Source organism: Tachysurus fulvidraco, chromosome 10 (assembly GCF_022655615.1).
Source record: "Tachysurus fulvidraco isolate hzauxx_2018 chromosome 10, HZAU_PFXX_2.0, whole genome shotgun sequence".
NCBI lineage: Eukaryota > Metazoa > Chordata > Actinopteri > Siluriformes > Bagridae > Tachysurus > Tachysurus fulvidraco.
This window is the reverse complement of record NC_062527.1, coordinates 24,623,760-24,647,443: the sequence shown is the minus strand read 5'-3', so window position 1 is coordinate 24,647,443 and position 23,684 is coordinate 24,623,760. Positions and strand designations below refer to the sequence as shown.

The window sequence follows — 23,684 nt, the reverse complement described above, 5'->3', positions numbered from 1 at the left end:
TTACTACAAAAAAAAAAAACTGAGAAAACTCCTCAGGCCTGGATGAGAATGAGCAAACTTCTTTATTGTGGTCAATCAGCCAACAAATTGTAGTTGCCAAATTCAAAGTATCAAATTGCCAAATTAAAAGTAACAAATTATTGCCAAATTAAAAGTAACAAATTACCAAATTAAAAGTAACAAATTAAAACCCATAAGAGCATGTCATGCCAAATCAATCAAGAAAGAAACAAAAACTCTCGCGACGTCCTTGCGAAAATAAAAACAACCCCCAACTGACCCGCTCGCCCCGGATATATATATATATATATCCTAACACTCCTCGCCCCCGCTTTGCTTCCCACTATTTTTTGGAGTCCAGGTGCCATATCACCTGTTTTTATCGCCATTACCCACTATGTTCTCTAAACACCCGGACCCAATTTCCCCTGATTTCCCATTACCTTTCACCCATATGCCCATTTATGGATTTTCCTTCCCTTATTTCGCATAACTTTAGACTAAACAACTTCTTCAGTCTGCACAACATGTTTATGAGCACCAAATGCCCATTTATGGATTTTCCTCCCTTTAGTTCTCAGGGCCTAGGTCTGTGGACCCCTGTTTTTTTCCATTCTACCTAACATGTTTTCGCTATGGGCCAAGGTCTGAGACCCATGGTCTTCTTCATTTTCCATAACAATTTATGAGCTACGGTCTGGGAACAATGGTCTTTTCCATTCTACATAACATGTTATCGCTATGGGCCAAGGTCTGAGAACCACTGTCTTTCCCATTTTTCATAACAAGTTTACATTTGTTATTACATTTGTTATTTTTTGTTTATACATTTGTTACATTTGTTATTACAAATGTGCACAAAAAGGGGCTCCATTCCCTCGTCAAAGTTACATTTGCCATTTGCTTCTGAGTCTTTTACGACAGACATCTGCCCTGAGGATTAAACCTGCATTCAACTAAAATGAGTAAGTTTCCCTTTTGCTATCTTCTCCTGTATATGATGTTTTCTGATTATATTCACTCTATGAGTCTATTCTATGTCACATGATATTATGTAAAAAGCTCTTACCTATTCGTCATTCTATAACGTTACTATTGCTAAGCTATTGCTGCTGTAATATTGCTTGTGTACAAGTGGAGTTCTTTGACTCCTCAAGCCTGTTAAATTGTTTATGATCTCAGCCTGTCTTTTTATCCCCTGGCTGGGCTTGCTAACATATACATATCTCAAGCTTCATTTCCTCTATCTCTACTAAGTCAGTTACTCTTCTCTCTCCTTAGATCCTTCACCTCCAGGTCGGTCAATTCAGCCTGGCTACACCCGCCGGGACCCTCGTCCTTCTCCCTATCCAAGACTGCGTCATATCATCTCTGAGCTCACTACGCTTTTGGAACAGCTCAGTTCTCCTGAACTGCCTGAGCATGCTTATCTGCCATCCCATATTGTGAGAAATCCTCCTGTTCTCATGTCCTCCTCTCAAACCACTCTGGTAAACCTCGTGGACAGGGGATCTCAAACTGATGGCTGTCCTCATGCTCACCCTTGCACCCCTGAGCTTGGAACTCCCGGCTCCCCCCCTCCTTATGCCTATGTTCGTCCTCTCTCTCCCACCTTTCCATCTTCTCCCGACTGATTCTAACCCTGCATCTCCAGATTACACTCCTGGATCTCCAGATTACACTCCTGGATCTCCAGATTACACTCCTACTACTCCCCTTTACTAAGATCTAATAATAAACACCTTAATAATAATAATAAATCACCTTCTATCCACCCTCTGTCTCAAGTGTGGTTATTTGGTTATTTTATTCTCTAGTTATATATTACCTTAAGATTATTACAACATCTGGGGTTTACCCCCATGTGTCTTATGACTCCAATCATAATCGCCTTAAGGCATGTCACTCTGTTTTTAATGCATTCCTGGGTTCTGGGATTTTTCACAACACCGTTCAGGCTTTTTGAATAGAATCTGGCATAAGGGGGTTGTCCCAGTCTCTGGCTTTCATCCAAAGTTGTTGTATAATGTTGTATAATTTAGCTCTTGTTGATAAGGGAATTATGTATCCAAATGGGTCATACTTGTTATGTGGAGCAAATGAAACGCCAAAGAGTCGCTCGTGCCTTCAAATCACCTGGTTAACATTTATTATCTATCAAAGGTGCAACCGGAAACACCATCATGACATACGTCACTTACAAACACTTCCGGTGATCATAATACCTTATAAAATCACATATCATAACATCCGCTTTTTTTTTTTTTGAGTTTCAATATTATTTAACACTCATGTTATGAAACTTAATCCTACACATCATAAAGTCATTCACTTTAAACAATCCAATGTCATTAATCAATCTCCAATATGCAATTGTGCAAAACTACATTTCAGCAATAAGTCTTTGTGGCTTAGAAATAATTCTACCACTCTATGTTTTGAACTGACCAGTACATATAATTGCAGTCTCTTTTTCATCCAACACTGCCTTTGTCTTGTGGCAATCTTTAATCATACTCTGATCCGCTTCCTTAGTCTTTGTTTTGTGAGTACTTACTTTGTATTCTCCTGTTTTGGACATTTATTTCCTATTCCTTCATCTGTGGAGGCCTTCAAGTTTCTGGTCACGCTTCTTCTTATTATTATTATTCCAAAATTTATATATTTAGCTGTAATATAGTTTGTGTTCATTTTTTTTCATAAGGGAAAATTATTATATATAATATAATTATTACATATAATTAAAATTTTTAATTATATTTGTGTATTTAACAGTAGCTTTCTGTGTGTAGCTTTAACAGTAGCTTTCTGTGTGTATATTTTTATTATTATATATAATAAAAATTTTTTATTATAATTATTATATATAATTAAAATTATTATATATAATAATTTTAGCAATAAGTGGTGAACTTAGCTTTATCAATAACTTTCTGTTGTAAATTTAGCTTTAGCAATAACCTCATGTGATAAACTTAGCTTTAGCAATAACTTTCTGTGGTAAATTTAGCTTTAACAATAAGTTTCTGTGGTAAATTTAGATTCAACAATAACCTCCTGTGGTAAATTTAGCTTTAACAATAAGTTTCTGTGGTAAATTTATCTTTAGCAATAACTTTCTGTGGTAAATTAAGCTTTAACAATAACTCTCTCTCACTCACTCATTTTCTACCGCTTGTCAGAACTTCTCGGGTCACGGGGAGCCTGTGCCTATCTCAGGCATCATCGGGCATCAAGGCAGGATACACCCAGGATGGAGTCTTTAACAATAACTTTCTGTGGTAAATTTAGCTTTAGCAATAACTTTCTGTGGTAAATTAAGCTTTAACAATAACTTTCTGTGGTAAATTTAGCTTTAACAACAACTTTCTGTGGTAAATTTAGCTTTAGCAATAAACTCCCATGGTAAATTTAGCTTTAACAATAGCTTTCTGTGGTAAATTTAGCTTTAGCAATAACTTTCTGTGGTAAATTTACAGTAGCTTTAACAATAACTCACACTCTCACTCATTTTCTACCGCTTATCCGAACCTCTCGGGTCACGGGGAGCCTGTGCCTGTCTCAGGTGTCATCGGGCATCAAGGCAGTATACACCCTGAACGGAGTCTTTAACAATAACTTTCTGTGGTAAATTTAGCTTTAGCAATAACCTCCTGTGGTAAACTTAGCTTTATCAAACTTTCTGTGGTAAATTTAGCTTTAGCAATAACCTCCTGTGGTAAACTTAGCTTTGGCAATAACTTTCTGTGGTAAATTTAGCTTTAGCAATAACCTCCTGTGGTAAACTTAGCTTTAGCAATAACTTTCCGTTGTAAATTTAGCTTTAGCAATAACCTTCTGTGGTAAATTTAGCTTTAACAATAACTTTCTGTGGTAAATTTAGCTTCAACAATAACCTCCTGTGGTAAATTTAGCTTTAACAGTAGCTTTCTGTGGTAAATTTAGCTTTAACAGTAGCTTTCTGTGGTAAATTTAGCATTAACAATAACTTTATGTGGTAAATTTAGCTTTAGCAATAAACTCCCACGGTAAATTTAGCTTTAACAATAGCTTTCTGTGGTAAATTTAGCTTTAACAATACAGTACCCAGTCAGCAAATTTCCTTTGATAAATTTCCTTTCTTCAGATAAACAGCTGAGCTGTGGCCCAGATTTGTTTGTGTTTGTCGGCCCAGATATGGCCCACATCTCCTTTGCCAAAACTGAACCAAAGCAGTGCCATAAGTCCACCAAGCATGAGCCAAATGTAATTTTATGTGGCCTAAATATGGCACACCTCTTCTTTGCCAAAACTGAACCAAAGCAGTACCATAAGTCCACCAAGCATGAGACAAATAATACAATTTAATGTGGCCCATATGTGAGCCTTATATGCAATTTTAGTATGGTTGAGTTCTGTTAAAATCTAACGGCCCATATGTGTCCCACATGCAGCTGACAGTATGTAAAAGTCTTATTAACTCAAAGGTACAGTAAATGAAACACTCAACAACAAATGTACTCAAAACAATTTACTTCAAAACAAGTAATTACAGCTTTAAGAGTTATAAACATGCATACATTTAAGAATGTATTCAACTCAGTAATAAAAATCACAGAAAAAAAAATCGGAGTAACTTGTACAGAGAACTTGAATTGAACAATTGAGAAATTGATTTGTGATTTACAGGGTTTTGATGTGGTTTTGATGTGCTTAATGATGGTCGGCAGCATTTTGTTGGGCCTCCCGCTTCCTCATTCATTTAACCTTTAATTATGTTGATTTCAATGTCTTTATTTGAGGCTTTTGCAGTAAGGGGATTCTGCCTGACTGCACCTGCAATTAAGATGAATGTAAATAATGCTAGCAGCAATACAACCTGGAAGTTAGAGCTGGAAGATAATGGGGGAAAAAAACATTAAATATAAATTATTTCCTTTAATATTTTAATTGCAATAATTGACCACTTCTGATAAAAAAAAAAATTCCAGTATATTTTCGAAAGGAATTGCAAATTGTATTTTTCAATTTGTGGGCCATAATAATACCATAAATTCTTATGTCAAATTACTTAGATTTTGTTTTTAGAATATATTTTTAGAATACTTTTTCACCAACCGGTTAAAATTTATAACTCTGGATGTATTCTGCTTTAAAAAAAGACATGCACACTTTAATGTAAAAACACACCAACACAGATAGCATAAATGTCACGTTTAAGTCCAAAGACGATGAAGAAGATTCAAATAGAAGTGTTTTTACTAAAAACACAAAATAAACTCAAACACAATGATGTGAGAGCGTGCAAGCACAACCAGCCAAGTACTGAATGCAAGGAGAAACTTTGACAGTATGATAATCTCAAGCAAAGGGGATGTGATCAGCTAATGACAAAAAGGAGGGAAAACAAGAATAGCCAACCCCATCCCCTGTAATGATTATTATTTTAATTAAATTAATAGATATCGTACTATTGCAATTATATACACTATTGTACTGTAAAAAAGAGTACTTATATATTCATAATAATAATAATAATAATAATAATAATAATAATAATAATAATAATGTTACAATAATATGTGGATTGCTTCTGATAAACAATAATTATAATTTAAAAAATTCTCTTTACAGAGCAACAGTAAAATTACAATACTAACATTTATGATGTCTTGCTTTGAAAAGTTAAACCACTGAGCTTTTTTTTTTAGCAGAAAACAACAGACGTTTCTCTTTGTTGACAACAGATTTATAAACAATTCTTATTATGGATGGTTGGTGCACGTTGCATTCCCAAATGCAAATTATAAGCGGCTCAAACTCAAACTTGCAGAGACTCATTAACTGTGATGCAGCGCATTTTTACATTATCAGCTCTTGCTTTCCCTGGGAATCGAACCCATGACCCTTGGCGTTGCAAGTGCCCATGCTCTGCTGTTTGAGCTACAAGAAAACTAGAACTGATAATGGAAAAATTATATGACGGAGTGAACAGCTTATTACCGTTGAAGTTCAGTTTCTACTGCATTATGTTGATTATTAGGGACAAGAAAATTTATGAAACCAAACCATGAATTTGTGACTATTACTATTACTGAGATAACAGAAATTACAATACGATGTTCTGTAAAGCAGTTTTGAAAATTTGTGTATACAAATGACTTCTAAAAAAGGTTCTTACCAATGAGGTTCTTCCGTTATGACCAGGCGTTGGACACCAATCTTCCCATTGACTCCTCTCCAATTCATACCACGTGCCACAGCAGTTGTAAAAGTTGCTTTCAGCACTCTCCACACGGTGTCTTACAGGTCAAAGCCACCAACCAGACCCAGATAGGTAGTCTCAGAGGAAAAAAAACATTGTGTAAGTGGTTGAAATATGCATTTAAAAAGATCACCCTAAAATGAAAATGCTGTTGTATTCAAAAATGTACTATAAACTGTCACATACTCCAACGGAAAACATTTTCTACGTCTGTGTGTGTGTGTGTGTGTGTGTGTGTGTGTGTGTGTGTCTGTGACTGTTATTCGCATATCTCTCGAACCATAATTCCAATGGATTTCAAGCTTGACAGGTTTCTTGCTACGGGCACAAGTAAGTGCAGTGCCAAGCTTGACGTTGTTTGGATTAGAAATGCAAATCATTAACTATATTGGTAAAAGAAGCAGACACTGGCTTTTGCCAATACAGTTCACTGTGTAGCCTGCTGCCTGAATCCATATTTATTGTATGTCATTATGTCAGTATCAGTAATTGCTTCCTATCATTTCATTTTTGGGTGAACTGTCCCTTTAAGCACAAGAAGTTAAAAAAAAAACTTAATGTGGTGCCATGCTGACACAGCTAAAGTGCACACACAGAAAACCAATTCAGTTATCTTTCTTTTGACCAAATGACTATCCTGTGTAGTATTCATGTAAACAGTCGGTTGTGTCGCAAGTGAACATAAACAGGGTGTAAACTAGATGTTCTTACCAATTCTGCTTTAGAATCAGGGTTCATCTTCAGCTCAGCCTCCAGGCACTGGAGAGACTCTACATCTTTGACAGGAAGACGATCTCTGAACTTGGCCCCATCATGGACATCAGGCCTTGGGCGATGTGTTGACTGTAGGATTCTCATAATTGTATTTTGCTGGTCTAGAATCATTTCTTGTTCAATATCTCCCTTAGCAAAAATGAAAGAAATTAACATGCATATTAGCTGACTGACACATTAATCAAGTCAATGTGTTGCATTAGGACTTGATATATTCTCCAGAACAGTTTAGATAATTTAATACATTATTTTGTAAATGTCATATGTCCAAAGAACATTATTCTCTACAGCCATTCAATCATAGATATTAATAATCAAGAGTAATAAACCTGAGTTATCTTTAAAGTTGCACAATTGTATAACATACTTTGTAGTGGTCTCCTTATGCCAGATTCTGAGCCTGCTGGCTGCAAGTAATCTAAACTTGACTGACTATTTGGCTGGAAGAGAGATGGTTGGTGATTTGGCAATGGCTGACTAGCTAGCTGTTGGAGAGGTGGTTGGCTCCGTGCTGGCTGCTAACTAGCTCTCTTGTAGAACGGGGATTGGTCACTTGCTGGTGGCTGACTAGCTGGCTGGTAGAAAGGGGATTGGTCACTTGCTGGTGGATGACTTGCTGGCTGGTAAAGAGGTGATAGGTCACATGCAGGTGGCTGACTAGCTGGCTGGTAGAAAGGGGATTGGTCACTTTCTGGTCGCTGACTTGCTGGCTGGTAAAGAGGTGATAGGTCACATGCTGGTGGCTAACTAGCTGACTGGTAGAAAGGGGATTGGTCACTTGCTGGTGGCTGACTAGATGTCTGGCAGAGAGGAGGTTGCTGTCTTGCTGAAGAGGGGCTTTAAGTTGACTGACTAAATGTTTGAAATGCTGGTGGCCTAATACAAGGCGGTGGTTCCAGGCCTTGCACGTGAGGAAGTTCCCCTCATCGTTCTGAGTGTTTTGATATGTCACATGTCAATGTTGTAAAATGTTTTTTGATTTTGCATATTTTGGGGGCGGGGCTGCGGCACAAACGGAAAGCCAGTCGGTACACCAATTTAAAAGTTTGATCAGGGTATCACCCTAAAGGAGCTGCCAGTGTTTGGTGTAGGTAGTTCAAAAGCTTGCCGAGTTATAAACCTCCAAATTTTATAATGGGAGTCTATGGGGGAAAAAGGCCAATTTGAGACCCGGCACCGGAAGTACTGGTACTCTGATCGCTTAGAAAAGTAATAGTACACCTCTCCACAATGAGCCGGTCAATTTGACACCTCATTCATGGGTCTAGGACAAAAGCTGCGGGACAAGTTACGCGCTGAAGTTTTGTCAGGAAGAGTATGTAGGATAGTAAGAATGTTGCTTTGCAAGCACCATTAATAAAATAAAACTCATAACAGAATAAAAAAAAAACTTTTGTGTGCTTACATAATTCGTCTAGGTTTTTTTAGCCCCACTCTCTGTATTTGATAGAATGTCAGAGAAGAGTTCTGCTTCAGGGAGCTTTTTCCTGGCATCATCATAGTTGTCTAAAACACATGCAAGACTAAATGACAACCACATAGTCAAAATAGTCCCTTTCACACATACAGTACATTCTTTACTGGTAAACTACTGGTAAATTAGTGCAACATTAAAATAATGTTGTCAACTTGGACAGATGAAACTAAAGCACTTCTCATCCATGTGGATGAAAAAAAGCGGTTCAGTGTTTGAAGGGATAGTTCACCCACAAATTAAAATTCTGCCATTAATTACTGACTGTTATGTCATTCCAATCCTGTAAGACCTTTGTCGAAGATATTTTAATAAAAATCTGAGAGGTTTCTGACCACCTGTAGACTGCTATGTCAATAATCCCAAAATTGCACACAATGTATTCTCGTCATTTTATAACATTAAAGTTGAACCACTGTAGTCAGATGGACTATTTACCACCTTTCTGGGCATTGAAAGTGCATATAGACGTATGACGTTGCTGCATATAGATGGTTCAGAAACCTCTCGGATTTCATCAAAAATGTCCTCATTCGTGTAACAAAAATTAACAAAGGTCATACGGGTTCAGAACAAAATTAGGGAATCAATGAAATAATTTAAATTTTTTGGGTGAACTATCACTTTAAAGGTCATTTCGAATGATTGACATCAGAGGCTACTAGTACTTTGGTACTGATGTGTGAATGGTATCTTATTCATTGCGTATTTGAACAGCACCTTTCTGTGTTTAGTGGAAAAGTTTGTAATTTTACAATTTACCGGGCTAACTGAGTGAAAGGGACATAAACAGAATAAACATAAGCATGTTTATTAAAACATTTATACATTTGATAACATTGTATAAAAATAGAAAAGTTGATAGAATCCACAGATATTATAAACACTAAAATATGTTTCTTTTGCAATAAAAATCTGTTTTTCTAAATATTGTTGATAAAGTGCAAAACTTAGTGAGACATTAAATATTATGTATCGCATATCTTTATTGGGGTTAAACATTAAAGAACTACCTGTTGTGTAGAGAAGCTTTACTTTAAAGATTTTCCACTCTTTCTTGGGTTTCACAGCCTTTGTGAGGCTCTCCCCTCTTAGGTGTGGCCAGACACATTGGTCACCATCTACCCAACCGCTGGGCACCACTTTCACCTCATTTGTTTCCAAAAAAGAAATGATATGGAACATGCCTATTATTGAACAAAAAAAAAGAAAACATAAGTCTCAGAACTGAAAATATTGTTTATATACTAAAACAGGTTCATTTGAGTTCCATAGAAGTACATCATACACATTTCGTACTTAATAAAATATAACTTTGTTTGATATTGAATCTATTAAACAGGCAATCATGCCCATATTCAGGAAAAATATTATTAACCTTTATTTAACTAGGCAAGTCACAAAAATGTAAGTTCTGTCATCGTTTACCCACCCTCAAGTTGTTTCAAACCTGTATGAACTTCTTTCTTCTGCTGAACTCAGAAATAAGATATTTTGAAGAATGTCGGTCACTAAACAGTTGATGGACCCCACTGACTTCCATAGAAGAGAAAAAACATACTATGGAAGTCAATGGGGTCCATCAACTGTTTAGTGTCCTGAAAGATATACAAAGCATAAAAACATATTGCTTGCTCGACTGATAATGCTTAAATATCTCAAATAAAAATCCAAAAACTCCTATTTTTTGCTCTGTTATATAATATTGAAATTTGGATGTCATTCCATTAGACTATGTCACACAGTGAAAACATGCACACACAAAAAATGTTTGCAATGTCAGCTAAAACAACAATTACTATAATTATTATTGACAATACATATCACACACTCCTACCTAAAAGTAAGACCTTGTAGCTTGAACCTAATTTTAGCTCTTTAAAATGTTCTCCCAACTTCATAGCACCTTATCTTGCAATAACAACAGGTTTTATCAACTAGGGAGTCAGACATTATGAATTAAAACAACAACAATTAGATAAATACTTACCAACTGAGACTTTTTTACTGGTTTATCGCCACACATCCCATATTTAATGTTCGGTTTCATTAACTTGCGCATAATGTAGTAATGGTAAAACAACAAAATTTTCTCTAAGAGTTAACCTAACATACTTCTCAATACTGCCATCAAACTCTGAGATGTGCACGTCTTCAGAGAGTTCCCTCACAACAAAAATTCCCAAATCACTTGAATTCATTGGGTAGTCAAAGAAAGAGCTTCTATGTTTATACTCTTTGTACACAATAAATACTTTTCCTTCACTCAAAATGATGTTCACAACAGTGGCAATACTATTCTGTATTTTCACACAATTGTCTTCTTCAGTTATTTTAATGACTAAACCACCAAGGAAAGCCTCTTGAAACTGGTTAACTGCTTTTGAAAATATCAAAGGTACAGGGCCATTGTTGTGTTCACGTCTAAGGGTCCTATGGGTAGTCTCATCATGTGCATTGCTCTGAGCATTTATTTCGGATAGCCTGCGAATGATTTGGGCCAAATGATTGCTAGGTCTTCTGATAAGCTTTTTAAACAGTGGAATGCCATCAAAGTTTAACTGCAGTCTAAAAATGTGTTGTTCAGGAACTTTGGACCACATGTTTTCAAATGCTGTCTTTAGTGAATTTAGTATACCAAAGTAATGAAAATCTCCACCAGCTACCATTTGAGTCTTGTAAGAGGTTTTTGTTCTAAGCAGCGTTCTACCACCTTTAGGAAGGAAAGAGAGATGCACCCTAAGTATGGTCAAAAGGGCAGACAAAGCAATCAGAGAGATTCCAAAATTTACAGCCCAGCCTGACAGTGAAGCAACCAAATCACCACTCACTAAATTCCCATCATCAGATTGGTTATCATCAGAATCCACCTCTGATGATGACTCAGCACATGGCTCTTCAGAATCTGACACATGCCTGGTAGATAAATGGTCTAAATAGATAATGAGTGTAATTCCTCCTCACTATCTTGAACGCAACCAAGGGAGTCAAATAAGTCATTTACTCTTTTAACATCCCTCCTTCTAAGGTTATTTGGTTTACATTTACTGTCAATGTCCATAATGAAGGGAAAAGTCTCACCGAATAAATCTATAAGAAAAAACAAAAACAAAATATGTTGTAAAAAAGGAAGCAAGGTTAAAAGCAGGCAGGCTACATAGTGATATCAGGCATAATTTCAGATATTAATACAAGTGCAGAATTTAATTAAAATTATAAGCACATCATATAACACATACAGTGAAGAGACAGGTTTAGTTCACTTGGTTTCAGCATGGCTACACTAACTTGTGGGAACATAAAAGTATGAAAAAATTGATCTGTTTATTTGATTTGTATCTTTCTTATTATAATAATTGTCATATTGCTTATTACTTGCATCTTTGCTTATTTTAATAACAAAGACAAAATAAACTATAAACTATATTGTTCTCATACAATTTTATTTAAAACTATTAAATTACTCAAATCATGAAATAAAAAACAAAATACACAAGTCTCTATAACGGGCATAAATTTCATTTAACAGTGGGGGGGCGCAATAAATATAAAATATCTCATGAGCAATTTTTGAAGGGGGACACAAATAATACAGTCAAATTGTACTTATAAAGACATGACCCCACAGTGAAAAACTTTCATTATTATTGTAGCATGGAGACGTGTCATTATGGTTATTTTCAAAGTTTTTCCTCAGGTTAAAATTTTCCTTTTCTCCGTCATTTTATCTAGTCTATGACACTGCAAGGCAAGTTTATTTATACTGTAGCACATTTCATACACAATGGTAATTCAAAGTGCTTTACATAAAGAAAGTAAAACTATCATAAAAATAATCACAACAATAAAAACAAGGAATTAAAAAGATTTAAAATTTTATTTAAAATGAAGACAGAATAGAAACTGATTATACAAAAAAACACAGTGGGCTCAGTTCGGACGTAGCTCAGTGCTCATTTAGTAAATGCACAGCTAAACAATATGCTAATTGTGGCCGTTAATATTAAGTTAATGTTAAGTCGTCCCAAATAAAACAATGCATGGGAAACGGCTTTGGTGTGTTAGTTACAGTGCACTATGCAACAAGCTATTGTAAACAAGCTAATCTTAACTAGATAAGTAAGATTTTAACCGCTAATATAGCAGATTCATGGAAAATTACATCGGTAAGCAGCATTTTTGCCGCAACTAATTTATGAATGAATCTGCATCAACTACATTAAAGAGAATCGCTTTATTTAAGGTGGATAAAATCCCCGACTTAATGGAGTTGAACATTAACTGAGCCGCAGCCGCACACCTGACTCGTGTGTGTAGTAGTGATGGCCAGTTCCTGAACGAATCGTTCTTTTGAACCAGTTCTTTTTAGTGAACTGGATGAACCGGTTCACCAAATCGGACTGATTCGTTCTAAACAGTTCGCGACTTGAGTCAGCGCTGATCCACAAGTTACTAAAGTTAATCACTTTCAGTCGTCTGACAGTCTGTCCGACTCTAAATAAACTAATATCCCGGAATATATGTAACTCCTGTACACTGAACTGACATGTTGTGCTGAGAGAACTGTGAGCGCGAGCTGTTGATACTGCGCATGCTTGAATAACTGAACTAGTACAGAGAATCATCAGTACACTGAACCGATACAGCGAATCATCAGTACACTGAACCGATACAGCGAATCACCAGTACACTGAACTGAAAACTGTTTCGGACGCGTCCGACATACTGTTGATGCTGCGCATGCGTAAACCTTCAGAGCAAATTGTACATATTGGGATATGCATAGTAACTAGTCATAAGCTATTAAACATTTTTATAAAAAAAAATCAATATGTGTCACTCAATATATGTCAGTTAAGTTTACTATTGACTATTGTGCAGGTTAGTCTGTATTTTTATATGCCGCTTTTTGTAAATTGATGAAGATTAGTTTATTAACTTTATATCTTTAAGACACGTAAAACATCCACGTTTGCACATCGATGCCTGTACTGCGTGTTTTAGTTGCAAAACTTAAATGTAAGAAACGTATTCAACTAAAGAACCGAACTTCCCATCACTACAGCATACAGAATGGAATTGTGATGGTAGGAGACAAAATAATCATACCTTAGAGCTTCAAAAAAGTCAGCTTATAAAAGCTACACATAGCTCACCAAGGTATCCAGAGAACAAAGGCCAAAGAGAGAAAATCCATCTATTGGCCAGGAATGGCACAAGATATAGAGATGATGGTGGCAAAATGTGCCCCTTGTCAACAACCCCAGCTACGACATCAGAAAGAGCCACTCATCACACATGATGTTCCAGGACTACCATGGATGAAGGTCAGAGCGAACATCTTCGAGCTGAGAGGTCAGTCTTATCTACTGCTAGTGGACTATCTGACAAAATACCCAGAAGTACTGAACTTACCTGACAAATCAGCCCACTCAGTAATACAAAAAATTAAATCAGTCTTTGCCAGACATGGTGTCCCGAAAGAATTGGTGAGTGACAATGTTCAATTTGCCTGCTACGAAATGAAGTCATTTGCAGCATCATGGGACTTTAAGCTCACATTCTCCAGTCCTGGATACCCTCAGTCCAATGGACTTGCTGAAAGAGCAATAAAGACTGTTAAACGTGCATTGAAGAAAGTGATGCAAACAGGCACAGACCCACATCTGGTATTACTGTCACTAAGAAACACACCAGTGACAGACCTGAATGAATCCCCTGCACAGATGTTAATGGGCAGAGTCCTGTGGAGCACACTCCTATGCACTAGCGCTGTGCTTCAACAGTCAACCCCAGACCATATACACAAAAGGCTGGTGGATTTGAAATCTCGTATGGGGCATCAGTACAACCCACATGCCAAGACACTACCTGAGCTCGTTCCAGGATCCACAGTACACATGCAGACCAGACATGGATGGAAGCCTGCTGTAGTGGTGCACCAGAGAGATGATTAAGCAAAATATAGTCAAAGAAATTTGAAGTTACTGATGATGTTTTAAAGAGAACACTTGTGATTAAATATTTACTATGGTGTTTTGGTTAGTTAAATTGGTCAAGTGTTTAATCAAAGTTCCTGTCTGATAGAGTTGAATTCAGTATGCACATGAGTAGATTATACTGGATCATTTTAAATGTAAGTTACATATCTTAAGTTTGGCTAAAAAAGGGGGGGATGTGGTGGATTTGGTTCGACACACTCTGTATTTGATTAAGTTGACGTGTGTCGGACTGATGTTCTATTGATTGTACGTACAGTTACGGACACAGTAAAAGAAGCACACTGCTCAAAAGCACATGTCTCGTGTCATTCATTAAAATACACATACAGTATACAACAAACAGAGCATGGGAAAATAATGAGGACAAACACAAGACATTTGCTAAAAGTGCCTCAGAGAGAAATAAAAATCAATGAGAGTTAGACAAATGATCTGGAAAATGCAAAGCAAAATGAACAATTAGAAATGCAAAGCAATACTAAAGAGTCTGTAACTGAAAATAGACAGGATGCTGTAGGACAAACAAAACGTCATCAGAGACAAATAATAAAAGAGGAATTGTTACAAATTGTGGATAAATGAAAAGAATTTGTTGTAATATTTGCAGTCGGAAACATTATATGAGCAATAATATTGGACCCACCCACTTTTACCGTCTCTATTCAGCGCATATGTCTTTTTTTGTTACTTTTCAGAGCGCCGACAGTCGAATCCATTGTGCTTAAGGAATGTTCTAATAAATTAAACTCCATTCCGTGTTTTACCTACAGCATTGACCACGCTGCTGATTCCTGAAATCCATGGGCGTCGGAACCCGTGTGTGTGTGTGTGTGTGTGTGTGTGTGTGTGTGTGTGTGTGTGTGTGTGTGTGTGTGTGTGTGTGTGTGTGTGTGTGTGTGTGTGTGTGTGTGTGTGTGTGTGTGTGCGTCACTGCCCTTCCCCCCTCTGCAGTATAAACTGTACTGAAAGTGAAAGTCAGCAGCTCCATTTTGTGTTGAGTGAAAACTAAAAGATTTGAGGAGTAAAAACACAGTGAGTATCTAAAGCTCTAATATATAAACACACTGAAGTGACACTAGATGCAGAAGAGTTTTGTGGGTTTGTACTGAAGCTTTAATGCACACAGGTTGTTTTATAACTTGATAGCGTGACTATTTCCTGTAAGTGAACTCTGTGCTGATTCAGGGTTTAATTTAACACACTGATGTTGGAGTGAAGTAAACGTGTGTCCTGCTGTAATCTGGAGAAGGAGACATGACCTCCAACATGAGTGTGTCTGGACAACAGGACTTTAAGAAAGACGAGAGGTGACTTACTTTTACATTCACCAGCAATAAATACACACCGTCTCATGGGAACACATCTGTATCTCTAAACACTCACTAGTTAACACAGGAAGTCAACTTTGCTTTAAGGTGTTTAATAGCAGTGAATATATCACTGATCTGATCTAAGAACAGTTTAGACTAGGGATGTACCGATACCACTTCCGATGTGTTCTTTTATTTGTTTCTGTCAAAGAAATACAAAAATTCCCATTATTACTGGATGAAAAATGAAAACACGAGAAACCTTAAAAAAGTATTAATGCAGTAGTGGAATCATTTGCCGCTTGGGAAGTAGTGGAAGGAATTATTTCTCTCATCTGCCGCATGGGAAGGATTTCTGAGCCCCTCTCCCTCTGCTCGGTTTCTGTTCTCCACAAGGCCTTGGGAACGCCAGTCAGTGTTTCAAAGAGAAGTCCAAACTTTATTTTGTCAAATATGAATATATATAGTAGTACAAAAAAAGGAAGGACATAATGTGTGTGTGTGTGGAGCTTAATGCTAGTACCTGCAGAAGATACCTTGACTGTTATCATGAAGCAGGAAGCCTCCCAGCTGCAGTTTTTCATAACTTCTTTCATAGCAGATGTGCTAAGGGGAGGAGGTTATGCTAAGGTCAAGGTATCTGTGTGTCTGTGTATATGAGAGAGAGAGAGAGAGAGAGAGAGAGAGAGAGAGAGAGAGAGAGAGAGAGAGAGTATGTGTGTGTGTGTGTGTATTTGAGTGTGTGTAAGAACATTGTGCTTTGTACAGAAAGTCTGCAAAATTATCAGAAAAGTATTTTCTACAATTATTCTCACAAGTAGTAAACCATACTTTTAACAGTTAATGGTATAACAATCTAAACCAAATATACTGCAATTATTAAATTAAATTATTTTCTGAAGAAAGGCCAGTATTTTAAATGGAAAGGTTGCCTGCTAAACTTGCCTGTCTGTCACAGGAGTTGTGCAACATATTTCCCATAAAATTTATTAGATTTATTTTCATTAATGTAATTTAATATATAATTTTTCTTATAAGTTTAAGCAATAGTCTATGATGTTTGCTGTTCATTAATCAACCACCATGGGCATGGGTGTCGGAAGTAATTAAAAAGTGGGTGTGTCCTGTCCCACCCACATATAATGTTACGACCATAAAATATACACTAGATGTCGCCTTGTATAGGGCAGTACATTGGAATGAATGCGTCAACTGAGCTGCCATCTTGGTACAAGGGACCCCCTCCTTTTAATGAATCAGCGTCAATGTGGGCAAAGAAATAAAATCACCATAAATCGTCATGAATGCGTTCGTTCCAAAGGTCAGACATGTATTTATCACTAAGTCCAGAGAAAATTTAAGGTTTTGATATTAAGATAATCTACTTTTTCACAATATAATGCATAGTGCTTGTAGGTGTAAGTTTATGGGTTACATTCTTCCACTTGAGTAAACTTCATATGAACAATCACTACTTACCTTATAGCCTACTGCATGCAACACTGCTACAATGGTGTGACTATACATGTTCATTTAAACATTTAAATTGTATTGGTTTATTAAATATGATAGACAAAGCAATTTGCAGGTGGAAGCAAATCACAAATTTGAGAAGAACATAATGTGAAAGTTAGATAGTTGAGGTGCCAAAGACTGTTCAATCCTTATACAATATTTTTGCAACTTTAAATAAGTAAAGTCACATAAACCAAAAAAAACCCCACAAAGTTTGACTTTGGGGCTGAACTGCCAACCTAACTGGTGACATCCTTCCAGGACTGTCAGGTGAGTTAACTATTAAAAAAAAAAAAAAAAAGTGTTCAGTGTCCCTGCAACAACACGACCTTACAGAGTTTCTTCCTGACACTTTTGCTCTGCAGTTGCAGAGTATGAATCTTTGCGATATGGTGATTTATGAAGTGGGATGTTTTAGCTCAGTGGTTAAGGTGTTCGACTACTGATCAGAAGGTCAATGGTTTGAGTCCCAGGTCCACCAAGTTGCCACTGCAGGGCCCCTGAGCAAGGCCCTTAACCCTCAATTGCTCAGGTTTATAAACTGAAAAATGTAAGTCACTCTGGATAAGAGTGTCTGCTAAATGCTTTAAATGTAAATGTAAAATGAAAGGGACAGACAACCAGTGACATTAAGCTAAAGTGATGGTTGTTGTCTATGCCATCTTGAGTCTCAACAACATCATCACGAAGATGAAGTATGTCCTCAGAGCCTACTTCTGCTTTCACGACTCTGTTTAATAGAGACACTGGGCACTGATGGGCTCCTGAGTTGATGTTAGAGGTCCGTCGGATGCAGTGCTCAGCCAAGCGAATCACTTTAACGGTACCAAAAACACAAATATCTTATAAATACAATAAAAACAAAAATCTAAACAGCAAGTCATATTATACATTTTTTTTTATTAACGCAAGATAGAAAAATCCAAAGCCTTTTCAGACATAATGCCATTAAATATGTCTTTAAGTGAAGTAACTTCATAAAAGAACATTCTGCTTATATTAAGTCCAGGACAATCTAATAAAATATGTTTGACAGATAAGGGAATCTTACAGAACATACATAAAGTTGGGTCTTTTCACCTTTAAGCAAAAAAAAAAAGCATGGGTCAAATTTTAATGTCCTTATTAAGAGCTTCGGAATCTACAAACATTGTCGGTTTTCCTAACTGTCAATAACTAACGGGTAACTAGCATGGATTAGCTATTTTAAAGACTAAAACATACCAACGGAACAAGAAATATAATTTCCTAACATTCAACACCATTTAACCAAATTTAAAACAAGCAGAGGTTAAAACAAGCAGTGGTTTATATTATATATTATATGACTACATAGTAAGCCATGGTATTATATGACTACATAGTAAGTTATGGTATTATTTAAAATGGCAAAAGTGGACACCAAAATTTTATGCATGATGTAATGATGCCAGTCTTGAATCAGATCAGTTCATGTGTGTGTGTATTCTCTACAAACAGTGTGTCCAATGAATGCAGTCACTAATAAAAAAATATTCAGAAGACAAAGACCAAATCAATAAATGTTATTATTTAGTGTTGAATGGATTGTTTGCATTAATATTGTGTTTATGCTACAACTCTGGTAATAAGAATAGTGACATTTCACTGCTTGCTGTCTTTGCGGTTTTCCGCCGATTAACGTTATAGATAAACGCCTCCAGCTCTGACTGTGCGTTCTAATAAAGCAGACAGCTGAAGACGCACTTTTGAAAAACTACAACGCACGCGAGTAAAAGCAAAGTAAAAAAAATCGCTCTTGGATCAAACTGATAAATAATTTTCTTTTCCATCGACTACACGTCCTGCATTTTAACATCATTTTTATTGTTTATTTATGAAAGTAAAAATTATACTGAGATCACAGACAGGGGGTGCTGAAGCCACCCTAAAAAAGGTGCTAGAATCCCCCTGCATGAGAGCAGCATGGATTTGAGTCAGTGAACTCTACAGGCTTTAAGACCCAGTTGAGTCAGTTAGCTGTGATTGGGACTCCTGATATCAGTGTAATTCCTGACTTATGAAGCCTGTCTCCTGTTTGAATAAGTGTACAGACTGGATCTGAATTAAAAAGATGGAATTTTTGGTGTTTAATGATGAACACATTACCCCTTACGGGTCGCCGTGCCAAAGTGGCCACTAGGGGATGACCCAGAAACAAGCTTCAATTCAACTTTAAAGCATCAAATCCTCCAGAAACACGAAAAAAACCTGTTTACCTAGTAAAGTTTATACTCTCAATAATTTTTTAAGCCCACACACAAAGCACAATATGATTCACAGCCTTCATACAATTAGAAAAAAATTTTGGACAAAACTGACCTAGGTGGCGCTAGACCGGTTTTTCCCTTACCTTTAGACGCGTCTCTTTCTTCACTGGGGTAATATATTCCAACACAAATAATCCACAAAAATCCACACAGGTCCAAGGAATTGAAATCTGTAAGCATTTTAATCCAAAACGCTCTGGTCGCGCCGCAAATATTCCGTTAGTGTTCTGAAAACTGGAAACAGAAGTGCGCCATCATCTGGTTTTGCCGCTCTAACTCCTAATTGGGATATTCAAAAATTCAAAGTCTACGTCATATTTATAGCCCAGGTCCTAACGAATCAAATAAGCCCTCATTTGAGCCAATCGGTGCTTGTATGGCAGAGATAGACGGCTGAGAAGCCAATGGTGGCATGACCTCATTTTTGGGAAACCGCCTTTGACTGACAATTACTCCTTCCAATAGCAATGAAATGGGCTGGGACCTATACAGCCGTTTAGCCAATAAGCAGACGATTCCAACGGTATGCGGCATGCCGTATGTTCTTTGCTTGTGTCTGCGTGAACTGGATGCGCAGAAGAATTCTTGCGTAATCCCTGACCTTTTGTCCCTCTCACAGCTCAGGGTGACAAGTTACAGGCCTGTTTTCATACCAGAGTGATAGAGAGAGAGTCTAGGCTTATTTATGGCTTGTCAGACTGAGCCTGCAGCCTTTTATTTCAAAGTTATATAGTAAACAAGTACACAAAAACGCTGCACCAGACGACCAGGGCCGTAGAAAAATATTCATATAAAATCCATTTTTGGGTCTTTTGACTTGAAATTTTTTTTGGTGAAAGCCAAGACATGTGGCTATGACTCTCAGTTGTTGGTTTGTTCCATGTTCCAGAAAAATAAGATTAATCTGTTTATCAGAAAAACAACCCAGGCGAACAGGAAAACCTGCATTCAAACCCCTGTAACTTTGTGCCAGTAAGGCCTAGAATCAATCTGAAACTAGTTTCTGAAACTAGAGAATCTCTTCTTTCAAATGAGCCCAGACTGTCAAAGTATGTGGGAGCTGTACCACTTTTTGTTGGGCAAGTCATATAGGCAGAGGTCCATAAGAGGTGCTGAAACAGCTGAGTATTAATTACTCCTGATATTTCTGTTGTAATTCTAGAATGATGGAGGGAAAGAGATCAGACTCACCAGAACCCAGCGGTGTGTCCATGAAGAGTGACGAGTCAATGGGAACTCCTTTTAACTTCAGAGACAGAGACAGTTCTACTGATGTGAGGTCAGTATAGTGAGGTGTTTTACAGCAGTGTTCCACCTGATCAAACTCACTCGTCTCATTATGAAGCCCTTCATGAGCTTTATCAGGTGTTGAAGCAGTAAAACACTAAACTGTGCAGTGCTGCAGCTCTCGGACTGGCAGTGAGGAAAAGTGCTTTAAGGGTTCAGTTCAGTCTGCAGTCCCTGAGCTGGAGGGTCTGTGGTGCTACAGAAGAACATTTACACCTGGGACATTAATGACTATATAAAGATTTTATTCATTTACTCAAACATTTGTTTCTAAACATGTTGGTGTCAGTTAGGAAATCCTGAAATCAGTGTATTGTGTTAAGAGGATAGTGTTAAATATCTGTCTGTATTTATTAGTGTGTGATTTGTGCAGCTATGAATACATATAGTCCATATTACATGATGGGTTTTGTTTGTTCACAGACCACAAAAATCAAACATCAACAGAAAACAGCTGGACTCTATATTCAAGGTGTGTGTTGTTTTTAAAGTGTGTAATGTGTGTGTTGTTGTTAAAGTGTGTAATGTGTGTGTTGTGATCACTTGTAATTTCTTGATGTGCAGCATTAAGGGTAATCAGTTGTATGAGTTTTAAATGTGATAATAAAAATAGACTTTTCTTCTTGTGATAAAATAAAAGTCTCTCTCACTGTAACATGATAATATTTAGATCTGTTCCTGTGTGTTTCTAACCAGGAGCTGGAACACAAAGTCATCACTCTGATAAAGAATGAGCTGAAGAGGTTTAGGAAGCTCCTGAGTCCAGATTACCCAGCATGCACTGAGAGGGAGGTGGAGGATGAGGAGGATCTGCACAGTGTCAGAGACGGAGCGCTGAAGATCACACTGCACGTCCTGAAGAACATGAACCACACAGATCTCGCTAACACACTGTACAACAGTAAGAGCTCTGAGTCATGACTTTATTCCATCAGCTTCCCTTTAGAGAGAGGAAATAGTTTTAGATATGAAGACTTTTAGTTTTACATTTAATTTTAATATCATGTTGTATCTGTTCATGGTCCAGCTTCAATAATATTTAGTCCATCAGTCGGGAATTAAAACGATTTTGCATTATAACTATTTATTACTAAACTAGATATTACTTTGTTTATTAGAACTCGCCCCTGTGTATCAGACAAAGTTAAAGTCCAATCTGAGGAAGAAGTTTAAAAGAATTAATGAAGGAATCTCACAGCATGGAAGCTCAGCACTTCTGAATGAGATCTACACTGAGCTCTACATCACAGAGGGTTGGAGTGGAGACGTCAATAATGAACATGAGGTGAGACAGATTGAGGCAGCATCCAGGAGACCAGCAACACAGGAGAAACCCATCAAATGTAATGAGATCTTTAAAGGCAAGTCCATCAGAACTGTGCTGACTAAAGGAGTTGCTGGAATTGGAAAAACAGTCTCTGTGCAGAAGTTCATTCTGGACTGGGCTGAAGGAGAAGTAAATCAGGACGTCACCTTCATGTTCCCACTTCCCTTTAGAGAGCTGAATCTGATGAAGCAGCAAAATCTCAGTCTGATGAATCTTCTTCATCACTTTTTCCCAGAAATAAGAAAACCAGAATCAATAGACTGTGACTCCTACAAAGTGGTGTTGATCTTTGATGGTCTGGATGAGTGTCGACTTCCTCTAAATTTCCAGAAGAATGAGAGATTGTGTGATGTGACAGAGTCAGCCTCAGTGGATGTGCTGCTGACGAACCTCATCAAGGGGAATCTGCTTCCCTCTGCTCTCCTCTGGATAACCACAAGACCAGGAGCAGCCAATCAGATCCCTCCTGAGTGTGTAGACCAGGTAACAGAGGTACGAGGCTTCAGTGATCCTCAGAAAGAGGAGTACTTCAGGAAGAGGATCAGTGACCAGAGAATGGCTAATAAAATCATCACACACCTGAAGTCTTCAAGAAGCCTCTACATCATGTGCCACATCCCTGTCTTCTGCTGGATCTCAGCCACTGTTCTAGAGAGAATGTTGGGTGGAGCAGAGGGTGGAGAGATCCCCAAGACTCTGACTCAAATGTACACGCACTTCCTGTTCTTTCAGATCAAACACAAGGACCAAAAGTACCATCAGAAATGTGACCCTGATCCTCAGCAGACCAGAGAGAGTATCATGGCACTGGGAAAACTGGCTTTCCACCAGCTGGAGAAAGGAAACCTGATCTTCTATGAGGAAGACCTGAGAGAGTGTGGCATTGACGTCAGAGAAGTGTCAGTGTACTCAGGAGTGTGTACCCAGATCTTCAGAGAGGAGTTTGGGCTTCACCTGGGGAAGGTGTTCAGCTTCGTACATCTGAGTGTTCAGGAGTTTCTGGCTGCTTTATATGTATTTTTCTGCTTTATTTTACGAAATACAAATGTGCTTGTGGGACAAAGCACTGGACTTTTTAATCTCTTCAGAAATCCAAACATGTCTGATCTCCTCAGGAGTGCAGTGGACAAGGCCTTACAGAGTGAGAATGGACACCTGGACCTGTTCCTCCGCTTCCTTCTGGGTCTCTCACTGGAGACCAATCAGACTCTTTTACGAGACTTAATGCCACAGACAGGAAGCAGATCTCACAGCAAACAGGAAACAGTGGAGTACATCAAGGAGAAGATCAGGGAGAATCCATCTCCAGAGAAATCCATCAATCTGTTCCACTGTCTGAATGAACTGAATGATCATTCTCTAGTGCAGGAAGTACAAACTTACCTGAACAGAGAAGGTTACAGACGTCTCAGTGTAACCAGACTCTCTCCTGCTCAGTGGTCAGCTCTGGTGTTTGTGTTACT

At 37.6% G+C, this 23,684-nt stretch overlaps 1 protein-coding gene and 1 long non-coding RNA gene across 2 annotated transcripts in view; one reads left to right on the top strand and one right to left on the bottom strand.

Moving 5' to 3' along the window:
• Positions 1–4,541: 4,541 nt before the first annotated feature.
• Positions 4,542–7,138, bottom strand: LOC125145687. Its single transcript, XR_007144122.1, has 3 exons — positions 6,956–7,138; positions 6,161–6,321; positions 4,542–4,815 (listed from the first exon to the last, which is right to left on the bottom strand). It is a non-coding gene; the product is annotated as an uncharacterized LOC125145687 (long non-coding RNA).
• An 8,610-nt stretch (positions 7,139–15,748) lies between these two features.
• The window catches only part of LOC113649516 (NACHT, LRR and PYD domains-containing protein 4-like), a 19,505-nt gene continuing 11,569 nt past the window's right edge, over positions 15,749–23,684 (top strand). Inside the window, exons 1-5 of the mRNA XM_047819458.1 lie at positions 15,749–15,801; positions 20,770–20,886; positions 21,318–21,366; positions 21,591–21,795; positions 22,013–23,684. The exon at positions 22,013–23,684 is cut by the window's right edge and continues 105 nt beyond it. Coding sequence (XP_047675414.1) covers positions 15,749–15,801; positions 20,770–20,886; positions 21,318–21,366; positions 21,591–21,795; positions 22,013–23,684 — 2,096 coding nt within the window. The remainder of the gene's footprint in view (positions 15,802–20,769; positions 20,887–21,317; positions 21,367–21,590; positions 21,796–22,012) is intronic.